The 14,892-nt window shown below is 35.6% G+C and overlaps 1 protein-coding gene across 1 annotated transcript in view; it reads right to left on the reverse strand.

Moving 5' to 3' along the window:
- Window positions 1–14,892, reverse strand: part of LOC150106356 (lipase maturation factor 1-like) — a 239,147-nt gene that overhangs the window by 195,386 nt on the left and 28,869 nt on the right. Inside the window, exon 3 of the mRNA XM_090393097.1 lies at window positions 9,034–9,254. Coding sequence (XP_090249223.1) covers window positions 9,034–9,254 — 221 coding nt within the window. The remainder of the gene's footprint in view (window positions 1–9,033; window positions 9,255–14,892) is intronic.

Here is a 14,892-nt window from a genome sequence, read left to right on the forward strand (position 1 = left end):
TAGATAGAACGCTACATAAATACAATATTAAGTCAACATTCAGACCTCCTACAAAATTAAGAAATTTACTCAGCTCATCCAAAGATCCTCTTCCATACCTTGCAGACCAAGGGGTTTACAAAATTCAATGCACCTGCAAACTACCTATATAGGGGGAAAACAGGGTGCACCAGCGCAATAAGAAAACACGAATATAAACAGCACATTAAATTCATCCACTATGGTAAAAGAGGCCTGTCAGACCACACATTTCAAACATGTCACAGAATGAACTGGAAAGGCACCAAGTCCCTTTGCACCTGGTTTGAGAAACACGTGGCCTGAAACATCATCTTAATCTAAACAAGAATGATGGATTAATAATTCCAAGAATCTGGAGGATCCATCTTCAACCAATATAGCATCCAGAACAACCCCAAACAGCAGAAAATCTTAATATGAGAGGACTATAGAATTTGTTTAATGTAGTACTGCTATAAAACTTTTTTGCTTATTTTATTGTGTGAATTAATTTTTATTTTTGCATATATTTTATATAGTAATATTTTAATTTAATTTAATTTTTTACCCCCAAAGGTCACGCTAGGGTAAACAATTACCAAAGTATTTAGATCTGTCTTACTTTTGTGTAATGTAGCGTAGTGATATGTAGCTTGCGTCCTGTACATATGTATGCTTTCCTGATGATGACCTCAATACAGAGGTCAAAATGTCAAGTGTTATTTTCTTAATTCTAAGGAAAATAATTATTCCATAGATGTGTTTCTGTCTCCATAAATTCTTCACTACGAATTCTGACCACCTTGTAACCTTAAAAGAAAGAAAAAAAAACTATCAGTATGTGTTCTTCTTTTTCAGGATTGCATCTTTAACTTCTTGTGTGTACCATGGTATTCTTACTTTTCTATCCTTGCAGACAACTTCATCACATGCCTCTCTAGCTGAAGCAATCAATGTTTTCTTCAGAGTTTGCCAATGGGACCCCAAGGTTTGGCTCTTATGTTCAAACTGTTTCATTTTTTCTTAAACAATGTTTGTATAATTAAATCTACAGTTTACCTGTAATAGTTGCTCAAATTTAATAATTTGTTTTAAAACTTACTTACATATAGTTCTTTTCAATGTGGTATTCATTTTTTTTTTTTTTTTTTTTTTTGCTACTTAAAACTAAGTGATCACTTTCAATTTCAAATCCTTTATATACTCTTGTATCCTGAACAAGCATGAAGATATCGCTATCAACAATAACATAGTCTGAGGCTTTTCTTATTTCTTGTGTCTTCACGCCATGTCCTTTTCTACAAATTTTCCCAAAGCATCTCTGTATGTTATGTTCGAAATTAATTTCCTACTCTGCTGTTTAGATCTACAAAAGGGACTAACTTTTCCGTTTTCTTTATGTCAAGTTATGTCCCACAGAAGGTTCTCCTCGGGAACCTTCTGTGGGAAGTCTGTCAACATTTTATGTTTGTTGTTGAATGCTATTACAACTTCTTCCTTTTCTTGATCATTATCGCCCAAAAATAAAAACTCCATATCCATTAGTAGGATCTCATCTGTTTTAGTCTTATTTGTCTCAGTAACATTAATTATATCCATGTGGTGCATGGACTTATGTAATTGGTGCCATGTCTTCCATAAGTTTGATTTCCTTTACATTGATACTCCTCAATTCTTCTCATGTGTTTGTTCCAACAGCTGACTTTTCATTGTTTACTGGTTCCCTGATAAAAACAGTGGGAGCCTTGTTTAACCTGGCAACATCCCAGTTGGCATGAAATCTCGTAACATTGAACCATCATTTTATTTCTGGTTTAAGCCACTAGAGAACACAATTTGTTTTGGCTCTAAATTGTCAGTCCATCCTGATTCATTTGGTACCCAGTGAATACCTACTGATGTTATATGAAGGTGATGATTGGACAATGGGTCAGAAACCCCTTTAAGAAATGTTCTCCACATTCCTTAAAGGCTTTGTGGAAGGCTCCTATGAGTTGTCAGGATTTGACCATTAAGCAACCCCAATTCTGTGAGTGACTCCATTCAATTCTGTGAATGACCTCATTCAATACTGTAAACTCTGATAAATTAATGCTTGCCAGTCTTTTATTAGATGCAGGGTTCAACAGAAAAAGACAAAAGTGTTATATCAAAGCTACATTTTTTTAATGGAAATATTATATAAAGAAAGCTGTGAAGCTCTTATTCATTGCCCAAATTTAAACAGGGATCACTGCTAAAATCATTCCCAGTTTTGGAAAGTTATCCTATTTTATATATCCCTCAATGCTGTGTTAACAGTAATTTCAATTTAATTTGCTTTGGTCTATAATGGTATATATCTGTCTGTATTTATATATGACAACTATGCCCATGGCTAGACAAAATGTAATGAAATTAGGTATTTTAGATCATCACAAAATTTTGTCATCATCATCATCATCAATTTCCTGCCATGTACCCTCAAGGGATGTACAGGATATGACAGTACTACATGAATAAATTACATTACTAACTTCCTATCTACAATTTTTCTCCAAATCAGTCTGTTACTTGTCAACACTCCAACATTATCAGATCTTATATTTCTATCGTCTAAGGCACTTTGTACCGTATCAATCGACCTATATCTTGGTCTTCCTCTGGGTCATTTTCCTGCCAACCTGGCAGAGAACACTTGTTTTGCTAATCTTTCCTCTCCCATTCTATTTAAGTGACCATACCACCTGAGATTAGCTCTGCTAATGCATTCCTGGATGCTGACAATGTCAGGTTCTTTCCTAATATCCTCATTTTTAATATGATATTGCCATCGATGCCATCTGTTCACGCCTCTAATCTTTCTCAGGACTCTCATATCTGCGGTCTCTAGTCTTTGGTCAAGTGTTTTACTTCTGACCCAGCTCTCAGATCCATAAGTTAAAACTGGTTTGAACACTTTCTTGTATACAGCTAATTTAGTGTTCTGACTAATTTCTCTCTTATTCCATATGAATTTATTCAATTGACTTCCCACCATACCAGCTTTGCTGATTCTGTTGTCTATTTCTATATTTAATTTACCATCTTCAGTAAAAATCGTGCCTAAGTAGCTGAAATGTTTTACTTGTTCCAAAGGTTCTCCATTTACAAAGCAGTTGACATTTTCAATGATTCTGCCTATTTTCATTGTCTTTGTCTTTTTATTGCTGACCTTCATACCATATCTATTACAACAGCTATTCAATTTAGTCAGAGAATCTTGCAGACTTGTAGCGGATTTATTTAGAAGTATAACATCATCCGCATAAAGCAAAGAGCTGACATTAACATCTCCTCCAATTTTGATATCAGGTTTAATACCACTTTCCTTCATAATGCCACTTTCTTAATACCACTTTCCTTCAAATCTGAAAACAAACCCCAACTCAACATCACCAGAGTTAAAGATTGGTACTATCAATGTAAGAAGCCTGAATGGCAAAGAAATGGAGCTAGCTGAGGAATTAGATAAGTACCAGATCGACATAATAGGGGTGACTGAAACAAAAAAGACCAAAACTGGTGAGATCTTTCTGAGCAATAAATACAAAATGTTATGTTCAGGCAATGACAATCAAGGAAAAGAAGGAGTAGCCATAGTATTCAACACAAAATACGAGGCTAATCTTCTTGAATGGCAGTCAGTCTCAAGTAGAGTAATGTGGGCAAATATGAGAATGGGGAACTGGACAATGAGACTTATTTGTGCCTATGGTCCCACAGAAGGTTCTACTAAGGTAGAAGTGGGGGAATTTTTTGAGGCTTTAGAAAAAGCAATTGACACAATGAAAAAGGAAAAGTTGGTCCTTGTTGGGGATCTAAATAGTAGAGTAGGAAATGATTGTGAGACATACAAAAATATTTTGGGAAAATTTGGAGAAAAGAGCAAAGCTAATAATAATGGCAAATATCTGTTGGATTTCTGCTCAGGACATGGACTGGTTATTACTAACACCATGTTCCAACATAAAAATGTGCACAAATTCACATGGAGAGAAGAGGCTAGGAATAAGAAAAGTCTCATTGACTATGTTATTGTTGATAGTGATGTTTTCTCCCTGGTGCAGGACACCAGAGTGTACAGAGGATTTGAAATTGGAAGTGATCACTATTTAGTCTTGAGCAGGATAAAATTGAATTTCATATTGAAAAGAATAACATGTAAGAAAGTTTTAAAGCGAATAAAAGTTGAGCAGCTCTCAGATGTGAACTGTAGACTAAAATACAGAAATATTATTGAAAAGAAAATGAAAGAGTTTGAGAACAGGAATCAAACCTTGGAGATTCAGTGGCAAACTCTGAAGGAAACATTGATTGATTCTGCCAGAGAGGCATGTGGTGAGGTTGTCTGTAAGGATAAAAAAATCAGAACTCCCTGGTGGACACAGGAAGTTAAAGAGGCAGTGAAGGAAAAGAAGAAAGCATATCAAAAGTTCCTGGCAAATAAGTCAGCTTTTACTCTTACAGAATACAGAGACAAATGTAAGAAAGCTAAACAGTGTGTAAAACTAGCTAAACAAAAGTCATGGGAGGACTTTGGCAAGAATATAGAAAATAAATATCAAGAAGGTGGCAAAATATTCTGGAGGTTGTTGAAGAAGCTTAGGAATGGAGGAAAGAGTGCTGTAAAAGGAATTAGAGATGATAAAGGTGAAATGAAAACAGGAGAAAAAGATATCCTTGAAGTATGGAGTAATTACTTCGAAAAACTGCTAAATGAAACAAGGAGTGATGACAGCACAGTGGTAAAAAACACTGACCAGGCATGCAGTCAGGAATACATATCCATACTTGAAGCAGAAAAAGCCATCAAAGGCTTGAAATGTGGAAAGGCAGCAGGAGTAGATGATATTCGACCAGAAATGCTGAAGTATGGTGGTATAAGAGTCTTACACTGGCTGCACTGCATAGCTCAGAAAGCCTGGACAGAGGGACGAATTCCCAATGATTGGAGTAGAGCTCTCATAGTACCCATATATAAAAAGGGAAATAAAACTGAATGTGAGAATTACAGAGGTATTTCCCTACTGAGTGTTCCTGGCAAGATCTATGCAAGTATACTTGAGAAACAGTTGAGAAGAATTGTGGAAGAAAAGCTTGGTGAAGAACAAGCTTCATTCAGGCCAAATAGAGGCTGTCAGGATCAGATCTTCACTTTACGACAAATAGTCGAGAAAGCATGGGAATATAACAAAGATCTGTATTTAAGTTTTGTCGATTTGGAACAGGCATATGACAAGGTGCCAAGAGAGAAGCTATTCAATACGCTGCAGTTATATGGTGTCAATGGGGCATTATATCAAGCAATACTTAGTCTTTATTTGAATTGTGAGTCAGCAGTTAGAATTGAAGGAAGTACAGGAAGATGGTTTAATGTTAAATCTGGTGTGAGACAAGGATGTACATTATCCCCTCTGTTATTCATTATCTATATGGATCACATTATGAAGGAATGTGGTATTAAACCTGATATCAAAATTGGAGATGTTAATGTCAGCTCTTTGCTTTATGCGGATGATGTTATACTTCTAAATAAATCCGCTACAAGTCTGCAAGATTCTCTGACTAAATTGAATAGCTGTTGTAATAGATATGGTATGAAGGTCAGCAATAAAAAGACAAAGACAATGAAAATAGGCAGAATCATTGAAAATGTCAACTGTGTTGTGAATGGAGAACCTGTGGAACAAGTAAAACATTTCAGCTACTTAGGCACAATTTTTACTGAAGATGGTAAGCTAAATATAGAAATAGACAACAGAATCAGCAGAGCTGGTATGGTGGGAAGTCAATTGAATTAAATTCATATGGAATAAGAAAGAAATTAGTCGGAACACTAAATTAGCTGTATACAAGACTGTGTTCAAACCAATTTTAACTTATGGATCTGAGAGCTGGGTCAGAAGTAAAACACTTGACCAAAGACTAGAGACCACAGATATGAGAGTCTTGAGAAAGATTAGAGGCGTGAACAGATGGCATCAATGGCAATATCATATTAAAAATGAGGATATTAGGAAAGAACTTGACATTGTCAGCATCCAGGAATGCGTTAGCAGAGCTAATCTCAGATGGTATGGTCACTTAAATAGAATGGGAGAGGAAAGATTAGCAAAACAGGTGTTCTCTGCCAGGTTAGCAGGAAAACGACCCAGAGGAAGACCAAGATATAGGTGGATTGATACGGTACAAAGTGCCTTAGACGATAGAAATATAAGATCTGATAATGTTGGAGTCTTGATAAGTAACAGACTGATTTGGAGGAAAATTGTAGATAGGAAGTTAGTAATGATGTAATTTTTTCATGTAGTACTGTCATATCCTGTACACCCCTTGAGGGTACATGTCAGGAATTTGATGATGATGATGATGATGATCCTTCATAATGTGATCCATATAGATAATGAATAACAGAGGGGATAATGTACATCCTATCTCACACCAGATTTAACATTAAACCATCTTCCTGTACTTCCTTCAATTCTAACTGCTGACTTACAACTCAAATAAAGACTAAGTATTGCTTGATATAATGCCCCACTGACACCATATAACTGCAGCGTATTGAATAGCTTCTCTCTTGGCACCTTGTCATATGCCTTTTCCAAATCGACAAAACTTAAATACAGATCTTTGTTATATTCCCATGCTTTCTAGACTATTTGTCGTAAAGTGAAGATCTGATCCTGACAGCCTCTATTTGGCCTGAATCCAGCTTGTTCTTCACCAAGCTTTTCTTCCACAATTCTTCTCAACTGTTTCTCAAGTATACTTGCATAGATCTTGCCAGGAACACTCAGTAGGGAAATACCTCTGTAATTCTCACATTCAGTTTTATTTCCCTTTTTTATATATGGGTACTATGAGAGATCTACTCCAATCATCGGGAATTCGTCCCTCTGCCAGGCTTTCTGAACTATGCAGTGCAGCCACTGTAAGACTTTTATACAACCATACTTCAGCATTTCTGGTCGAATATCATCTACTCCTGCTGCCTTTCCACATTCCAAGCCTTTGATGGCTTTTTCTACTTCAAGTATGGATATGTATTCCTGACTGCATGCCTGGTCAGTGTTTTTTATCACTGTGCTGTCATCGCTGCTTGTTTCATTTAGCAGTTTTTCAAAGTAATTACTCCATACTTCAAGGATATCTTTTTCTCCTGTTTTCATGTCACCTTTATCATCTCTAACTCCTTTTACAGCACTCTTTCCTCCATTCCTAAGCTTCTTCAACAACCTCCAGAATATTTTGCCACCTTCTTGATATTTATTTTCTATATTCTTGCTAAAGTCCTCCCATGACTTTTGTTTAGCTAGTTTTACACAATGTTTAGCTTTCTTACATTTGTCTCTGTATTCTGTAAGAGTAAAAGCTGACTTATTTGCCAGGAACTTTTGATATGCTTTCTTCTTTTCCTTCACTGCCTCTTTAACTTCCTGTGTCCACCAGGGAGTTCTGATTTTTTTATCCTTGCACACAACCTCACCACATGCCTCTCTGGCCGAATGAATCAATGTTTTCTTCAGAGTTTGCCACTGAATCTCCAAGGTTTGATTCCTGTTCTCAAACTCTTTCATTTTCTTTTCAATAATCTTTCTGTATTTTAGTCTACAGTTAACATCTGAGAGCTTCTCAACTTTTATTCGCTTTAAAACTTTCTTACATGTTATTCTTTTCAATATGAAATTCAATTTTATCCTGCTCAAGACTAAATAGTGATGACTTCCAATTTCAAATCCTCTGTACACTCTGGTGTCCTGTACCAGGGAGAAAACATCACTATCAACAATAACATAGTCAATGAGACTTTTCTTATTCCTAGCCTCTTCTCTCCTTGTGAATTTGTGCACATTTTTATGTTGGAACATGGTGTTAGTAATAACCAGTCCATGTCCTGAGCAGAAATCCAACAGATATTTGCCATTATTATTATTATTATTATTATTATCAAGGAAAAGAAGGAGTAGCCATAGTATTCAACACAAAATACGAGGCTAATCTTCTTGAATGGCAGTCAGTCTCAAGTAGAGTAATGTGGGCAAATATGAGAATGGAGAACTGGACAATGAGACTTATTTGTGCCTATGGTCCCACAGAAGGTTCTACTAAGGTAGAAGTGGAGGAATTTTTTGATGCTCAAGAAAAAGCAACTGACATAATGAAAAAGGAAAAGTTGGTCCTTGTTGGGGATCTAAATAGCAGAGTAGGAAATGATTGTCAGACATACAAAAATATTTTAGTCAAATTTGGAGAAAAGAGCACAAAATTTTAGTCACCTGAAATTTGATTAAAAACAGAGTACTTTTAGTTGTAAATTATACTTCAGGAGAAATTATATTCTTGTTTAATACTTAATCTACATGTAAGCAAACAAAATTAGTGGGTGAAGTATCTTCATGACTATGCTACTTGCATATAGTAGTTACTGACTTCACATCAACTGCCTTAATATCTGATGATAAAAAGTTTCTTTTAAACATGGTTTGCATTATCGAAATCTAAGGCAAATGATGCAAATTCAAAAGCCTCTATACACACGTAGTATAATCGTGGGAGATACTTCACGTACAAAGTTTACTTACACTTGGATAAAGGATTAAACAAAAATATAATTTCTTGGCAAGTGTAATTTACTTGTAATTCATCAAGTGAAAAAAAACTTATAACTATCTCTGATTCACAGTATTTTTAGTTATAAAATTAGGCATAACAATTTGATGTGATACAAAGTGACATTTAAAAAAATTAAATCCACAAATCAATAAAACCAACAAATGTTCAACTGCATTTTATAAATATTGCAGGTGTGGTTATGAAATGGCTTGTTTCAGTGGTACAAAATGCCGATTTATACTATGACCACTGCAAGTCATTTCCATGCTTGAAATTTTAACACGTGCAACTTTACAGGAACAATTGTATTTACTTTCTTTAACCAATTCATAAATATACAAGACTTGTTAAAGGAAAATATTTTAAATTATTTTATATAAAATCCACAATGCTTACCATCTCTGACCAACATTCACAATTGAATGATACAAAATCCACAACAAGATCATTGCAATCATGTTAGCAGCACCAGATATGAAAATAACAACAGAAACAGCCAATCCTACAGAAGCAAAGAGATCAAGATAAAAGTTGATATTTTCTCTATCCACTAGCCACAGCAAAGAGGGTACATGGGTAAGAGCTTGCATATTTATTCCACCTGTATGTTCTTTTACCTATATCATGGAAAAGAATGAATTTATAAAGAAAACTCAAACACTTATGTGTTTTTAACTATGCAACACAGATAATACGATTAAAATTAGATTTTACATAACAGTATATCTCAAACTATGTAATGTAGCAATTAATTCCTAATCTCCTCTCCCAAATGTTAATCAAATGCCTTAAAAATTAATTAAGTATTATAATTACTATAAATCTTATGACTTATTTTCTATATACTCAACAAAAATCTCCACATGAATGTTATTTTCTAATCAATTTAGGGGTGGAAAATTAATATTTTCAGTGTATAGAGTTAAAAATGTTATTTAACAGGGTTTAAGTTAGGAACAGCATCAGTGTAATTCACAATCATAAAAGTAATACAGCAGAAAAATCAGTGGCAAAAATAAACTTAAATAAATAAAAAATAATATCAGGTATACTCACACAATAAGAAAAGAACTTTGTAAAGAAATTGGGTAGCTCTTGCATGAACTTGAAATAGTGTATAAGCCAGCTTAGTTCACTTACCTCAGTGACCTGATAAGTCAGAAGCTCTTCTTGAAGTCAATAAAAAGTAAATTTTTTTTTTGTAGAAAAGTTTAAGAACACATTTCAGTGCAGCAGGAGCAACAGTTGGAAGATGCGATTAAAGAGCTCGCAGGAGCTCAGTGGCACAGAAATACACTGCTTGGAAAGAAGTTAACACACACCATAGTATAAGGAACAAACAGCTATGGTGCCCACCTTAATAACATATATGACTTCTTTTCATTATGATGACCACAGAAATCCTATTCAACATACTTTCCACAAACATAATTCCTGTTGATAGCGATTAATGGGAACTCTGTAACATTCTTCCTGTAGGCATGTAATGAAATTCTGAAATGTTGTGGGGCAGACATCCATTGACCTTGCTCGTCTCCAGCTCTCTGAATACTAGTTGAGCGTGGTAACGTTCATGACCACAATCCACACAGTTAAAGCAGCAGACTTATGCCATGGTACATTGTCTTGATGAAAGAGACAGTGGTCAGTTCCACAGAAATGCCACAAAATAGGAAGCATTGCATTGTCCAGAATGTTCAGATAGTTCAATGTTTGTGGCACCACAAACAGAATCTGAGGACAAACCAGGAAAAACGAGACCATACTATCACATCACCACCTTCGAATTTCATAATTGGGGTTAAGCATGCTGCTAAGAGACATTCAGCAGGCATCCGCCACATGCACATCCATCTGCTAGGTAGAGGGTGTAACATGATTCATCACTCCATTTCCAAGCTTCCATGTTCCACTGTACATGTTCTTTGAACCACTGAAGACAATGCTACAATGCTGTATGTGTTGGTTTGGGTAATGTGGAGGCTGCGTATTGCAGTCCTGCCACGAAAACCCATGTTGTGAGTCTTGGTTCTGAATGTTTTTGTGCAAATTCCAGTCAATGCCTGGTACTCCACATTCAAAGTGTCAGCTGATGAATAGCAGTTTTTACATATTATCCTTCATTGCATCCTACAGTGACATTCAGTGAGTGTGATGGGTCATCCACTGCAAGTTGCACTTTAAGTTGACTCCCTATGCTTCCATTTCATTATGGTAACACTGGTCGCTGACCTGGGCTTGTCAACAGTTTGCTGAACAGATAGGCCTGCAACATGGCATCCTATCCCAGCACCTCTTTCACATCACGTCAGTTCCTTTCTCGCAGCTATTTCATCCAAACACAGTTGTACTGACTCAGGAGCATCATATTCCTCCATTTATACTGGTACAAAGACGTGACTCGATATATGGCATGATGCAGCTTGCCCATGTAGGTACATCTTTTCTGTTGATGTCTCCAAGCAGTGAGAGAGAGAGTGTGTGTGAACCAGGGGCAAATATTCAGGGTATGCTAGGTGTGCAGTGCTCATCCACCGAATAGCAATATCACAGATATTATACTTTTGCATTTATTCCTATTAAAAACTTCTCTAATTGCTTCCAGTCTTCGCATGATTCTTAAAGGTAAACACAATATACTTATGCTTCATGAAGAGGACACTTTTCAACACATAAACATTGCATCACATTTGCATTAATAGCCCATATGTACGTTCAAAATACGATACACCTTTTAGCCCTTTGAAAAGATGTACAGATGGCGAAGTGGGTCAAATTCTTAGCATTCTAGTAGTTTTAAACTGCTCAGAAGGCAAGGCAGGATGAGTTCTGAGACAATAGCACTTAGAGGCTGTGACTGGTTATTGTGTCAACCAATTCAATTAAATGTTTGTCACGAGTCGCCGTTTTTGTTTTCTGAGTTTCATCTTACCTACAATTTATCCTACAATTAATTGCATTAGACCAATTAAGATGAGTACTGATGTGCTATACATTCTTAAAACTTTCATACATCGATAAAAATGCAATCATACAGTCAAATTGACATGAATTTTGTAGCGCAAGTTGCATAAGCCACGACAACACACCCAACCGAAATGGGCACGTGATACCACTGATGTGAACACACACACACACACACACACACACACACACACACACACACACACACACACACACACACACACACACACACACATATCTATACGGGAAGTAATTGGTAAGTAGGGGTCACTTAATGGTGCAAGTTAGATAACTGGGAGGAGACCTCCACATCACCTTTCAGGAATACGGTGAACCGACTGGGGCTTCTGACCTCATGTCTAATCCTCGTCTTCATGTAGAGTGCTCTGTTAGTAGGTATCTATTGGGTATTGAACAAATGAGGATGAGCTGGCAATTTGGAACTTAGCCGACCAAACTGTACTCTCTATTGGCTTAAGCCATGACCAATACATATGATAGTATAACATGATGGGATTTCATGCTGGCTGAGGCATCACCTAGTTAAACAATGACACTGTTTTTTGCCAGGAAACCAAGGCAAACAGTGAAAAGTCAGCTACTGGAATAAGCTCCAGCTCAACATCAGAAGAACCAAAGATAGGAACCATCAATATAAGAAGTATTAATGGAAAGGAAATCGAACTTGCAGAATAATTGGAAAAGTACCATGGACATAATTGGCATTACTGAGACAAAGAAGACAAAAACAAGTGAGAACTTACTTTTTAATAAGTATAGAATGTTATTTTCAGGCAATAGCAATCAAGAAAAGGAAGGAGGGAAGGAATAGTGATAGCATTCAACACCAAACATGAAGTTAAACTTCTTAATTGGAAGGCAGTTTCAAATAGATTGTTGGAAGTTTTTCCACTTGGTTATACTATAAATTAAAGAACCAAGAAATTATATACAGTCAGGTCTCTTTTTATGCGGTAGATAAGTTCAACAGAAAACCACATATAAAAAATCGGGATACGTTCCATAATTTTCTAAAACAGCATAAAACCAAAGCAATGAATTAAAATAAACTGCATAAAAAAAATTGCATAAAAAAAGTTTATGAAAATAAGAATGCCTAAGTTTGTTTTAAAGCTTTATTCATTTAATTTTATTGAAAAGTAATATTTTTTTTTTTTTTTTACATTTTGTCATCAGAATTATCACCACTATTAGACAATATTTGGCAACGTTTGCGAAGTGGTGCAAAATCACTTTCATCACCAGAAGAGATAGTAAGCACATCAGATCTGTATGGTAAAGGCAATGGTTCTTCACAAACAGAATTAGCTTCACCCTCGTTCTGTGCTGATTTTTTTCTTCTGACAATGTAATCAATGATTAAACTATGCAATGATGATTTTACTAATTTTTTATACAGTTCACGATATCCAGACATACAGTTTTTCAGCTCACGTTGGAATTTAAAGGCTCATTCAGAATTTGTGTCATTAACAAGAAAATGATTTTCCAATTTATTGTGCAGTTCAAGACCTTTTCGAATTATATTTGCAGTGAGGGGACAGGTTTTTCTTCTGCTTCACTATCATTTTCTGGATCCTCGACGATATCTAATCGATATCCAATAATATCAACGTCACTTAAGGCATTATCCACAAGCAATTCATCTACATCGTTCTGGCTAAATGTATCAAAACCTTCTCCACCAATTTCATGTATCAAAATAATGATTTCAGCTGATAATGTAGATGTTTCCTTGGTTGCACTGTTTGCAACACATCCAGGCCAAGCTGCTTTCCAGCAGGCATTTAAAGTTTGTGGTCTTATTTCAGCGATAGCAGATGCAACATGATTTAAACAGTTCAAAATAGAAAATTTTTTCCAAACGTCAGTTACTATTAATGATTCGTTTTCTAGTTTATCCAATATAAATTGAAAGGTGTGCTTAACGTAATATTTTTCAAAAGTAGCAATTATGCCTTGATCTAATGGTGGAAAAAACACTACCTGCACATCTGGAAGTTCTAAATGCAGATGACTTGGTGCATCGTCAATAATTAATAAAACTTTAAAATCGAGAACTTTTTGCTTCATATGTTTCCACTTCTGGTACAAAGCAATTATTGAACCATTCAGTTTTAAATACAGCAGTTGTTACCCAGGCCTTTGTATTAGCCATCCAATGTACCGGCAACTGTTTTAGATCTTTGCCTTTTAGAGCACGTGGTCTTAGACATCAATTTACTAGGAGGGGTTTCAACATTCGATCTCCTGATGCATTGCCAAACTAACAACGTTACTCGATCTTTGCTTGCTTTTTTCTCAGACTTTGCGATGTAAGTTCGACTAGGCATTTTCTTCCAAAACAATCCTGTTTTGTCAGCGTTAAACATTTGATCGGGACAATATCCACCATCTTCAATCATTTTGGTTAACTTCTCTTGAAAATTTTTGCAGCTTCTTCATCTGCTGCTGAAGCCTCGCCTGTAATCTTCACTTTATGAAGTGTATTCCTTTTTAAAAACCCGGTTAACCATCCTTTGCTAACTGAAAATTCTTTATCACCCTGGGAAGCGGAAGTAGACGGCTCCAATTGCTTCATCTGTTCATAAAACCGAAGCGTTTTTTCTTTAATTAAATAACCACTTATAGGAATTCTTCAACCCAAATTACGAACGCTCGTTTCGTGTTTTCTAATAAAGCATCTCTTGAGTACGATAATTCAGCACTTAATTTTGTGCCAGAAATGACAGATTTTCTTATTGCGGTTCATTCTTTTGAATTGCTTTTATAGTAGAATCACCTAATTAAAATGTTTTACCAATCGCCGTAGATCCTTCTCCTTTTGCTAAGCGATCTAAAATTGCAATTTTCATTTCCAAAGAAATTGCTTTTCTTTGGTGCTTTTTTTTCTCCACTAGGCCAAATTAAATCTTTAAAATAACAATTAGCAAAATTTAGACTTTCGATAATAAAAAGACAAACACTTACTCACATGCAAAAATAAACTTCACGAACACTCACTGCTTACACACTATCACGTTACACCAGAATGTGCTGCAACACGATGTTCATTATGTACAACGGCAATGAACGAATTGGTCAACAACACACAAAATCACATGCTTTATAGATAAAATTTTCCGACTGTTATACAAGTAAAATAGTTACCACTTTAAAAACTGCAATGATCATAAAAGAGAAGTTAATTTTCCGCCATGTAATAATAAGCAACTCATCCCACAATATGAAATGATTACCCCAAGGTTTTAACAAACTATGTTCTGCGGA

The sequence above is a fragment of the Typopeltis vanoorti genome, chromosome 5 (genome assembly GCF_054136105.1).
Source record: "Typopeltis vanoorti isolate ZY-2024b chromosome 5, IOZ_Tvanoo_1.0, whole genome shotgun sequence".
NCBI lineage: Eukaryota > Metazoa > Arthropoda > Arachnida > Uropygi > Thelyphonidae > Typopeltis > Typopeltis vanoorti.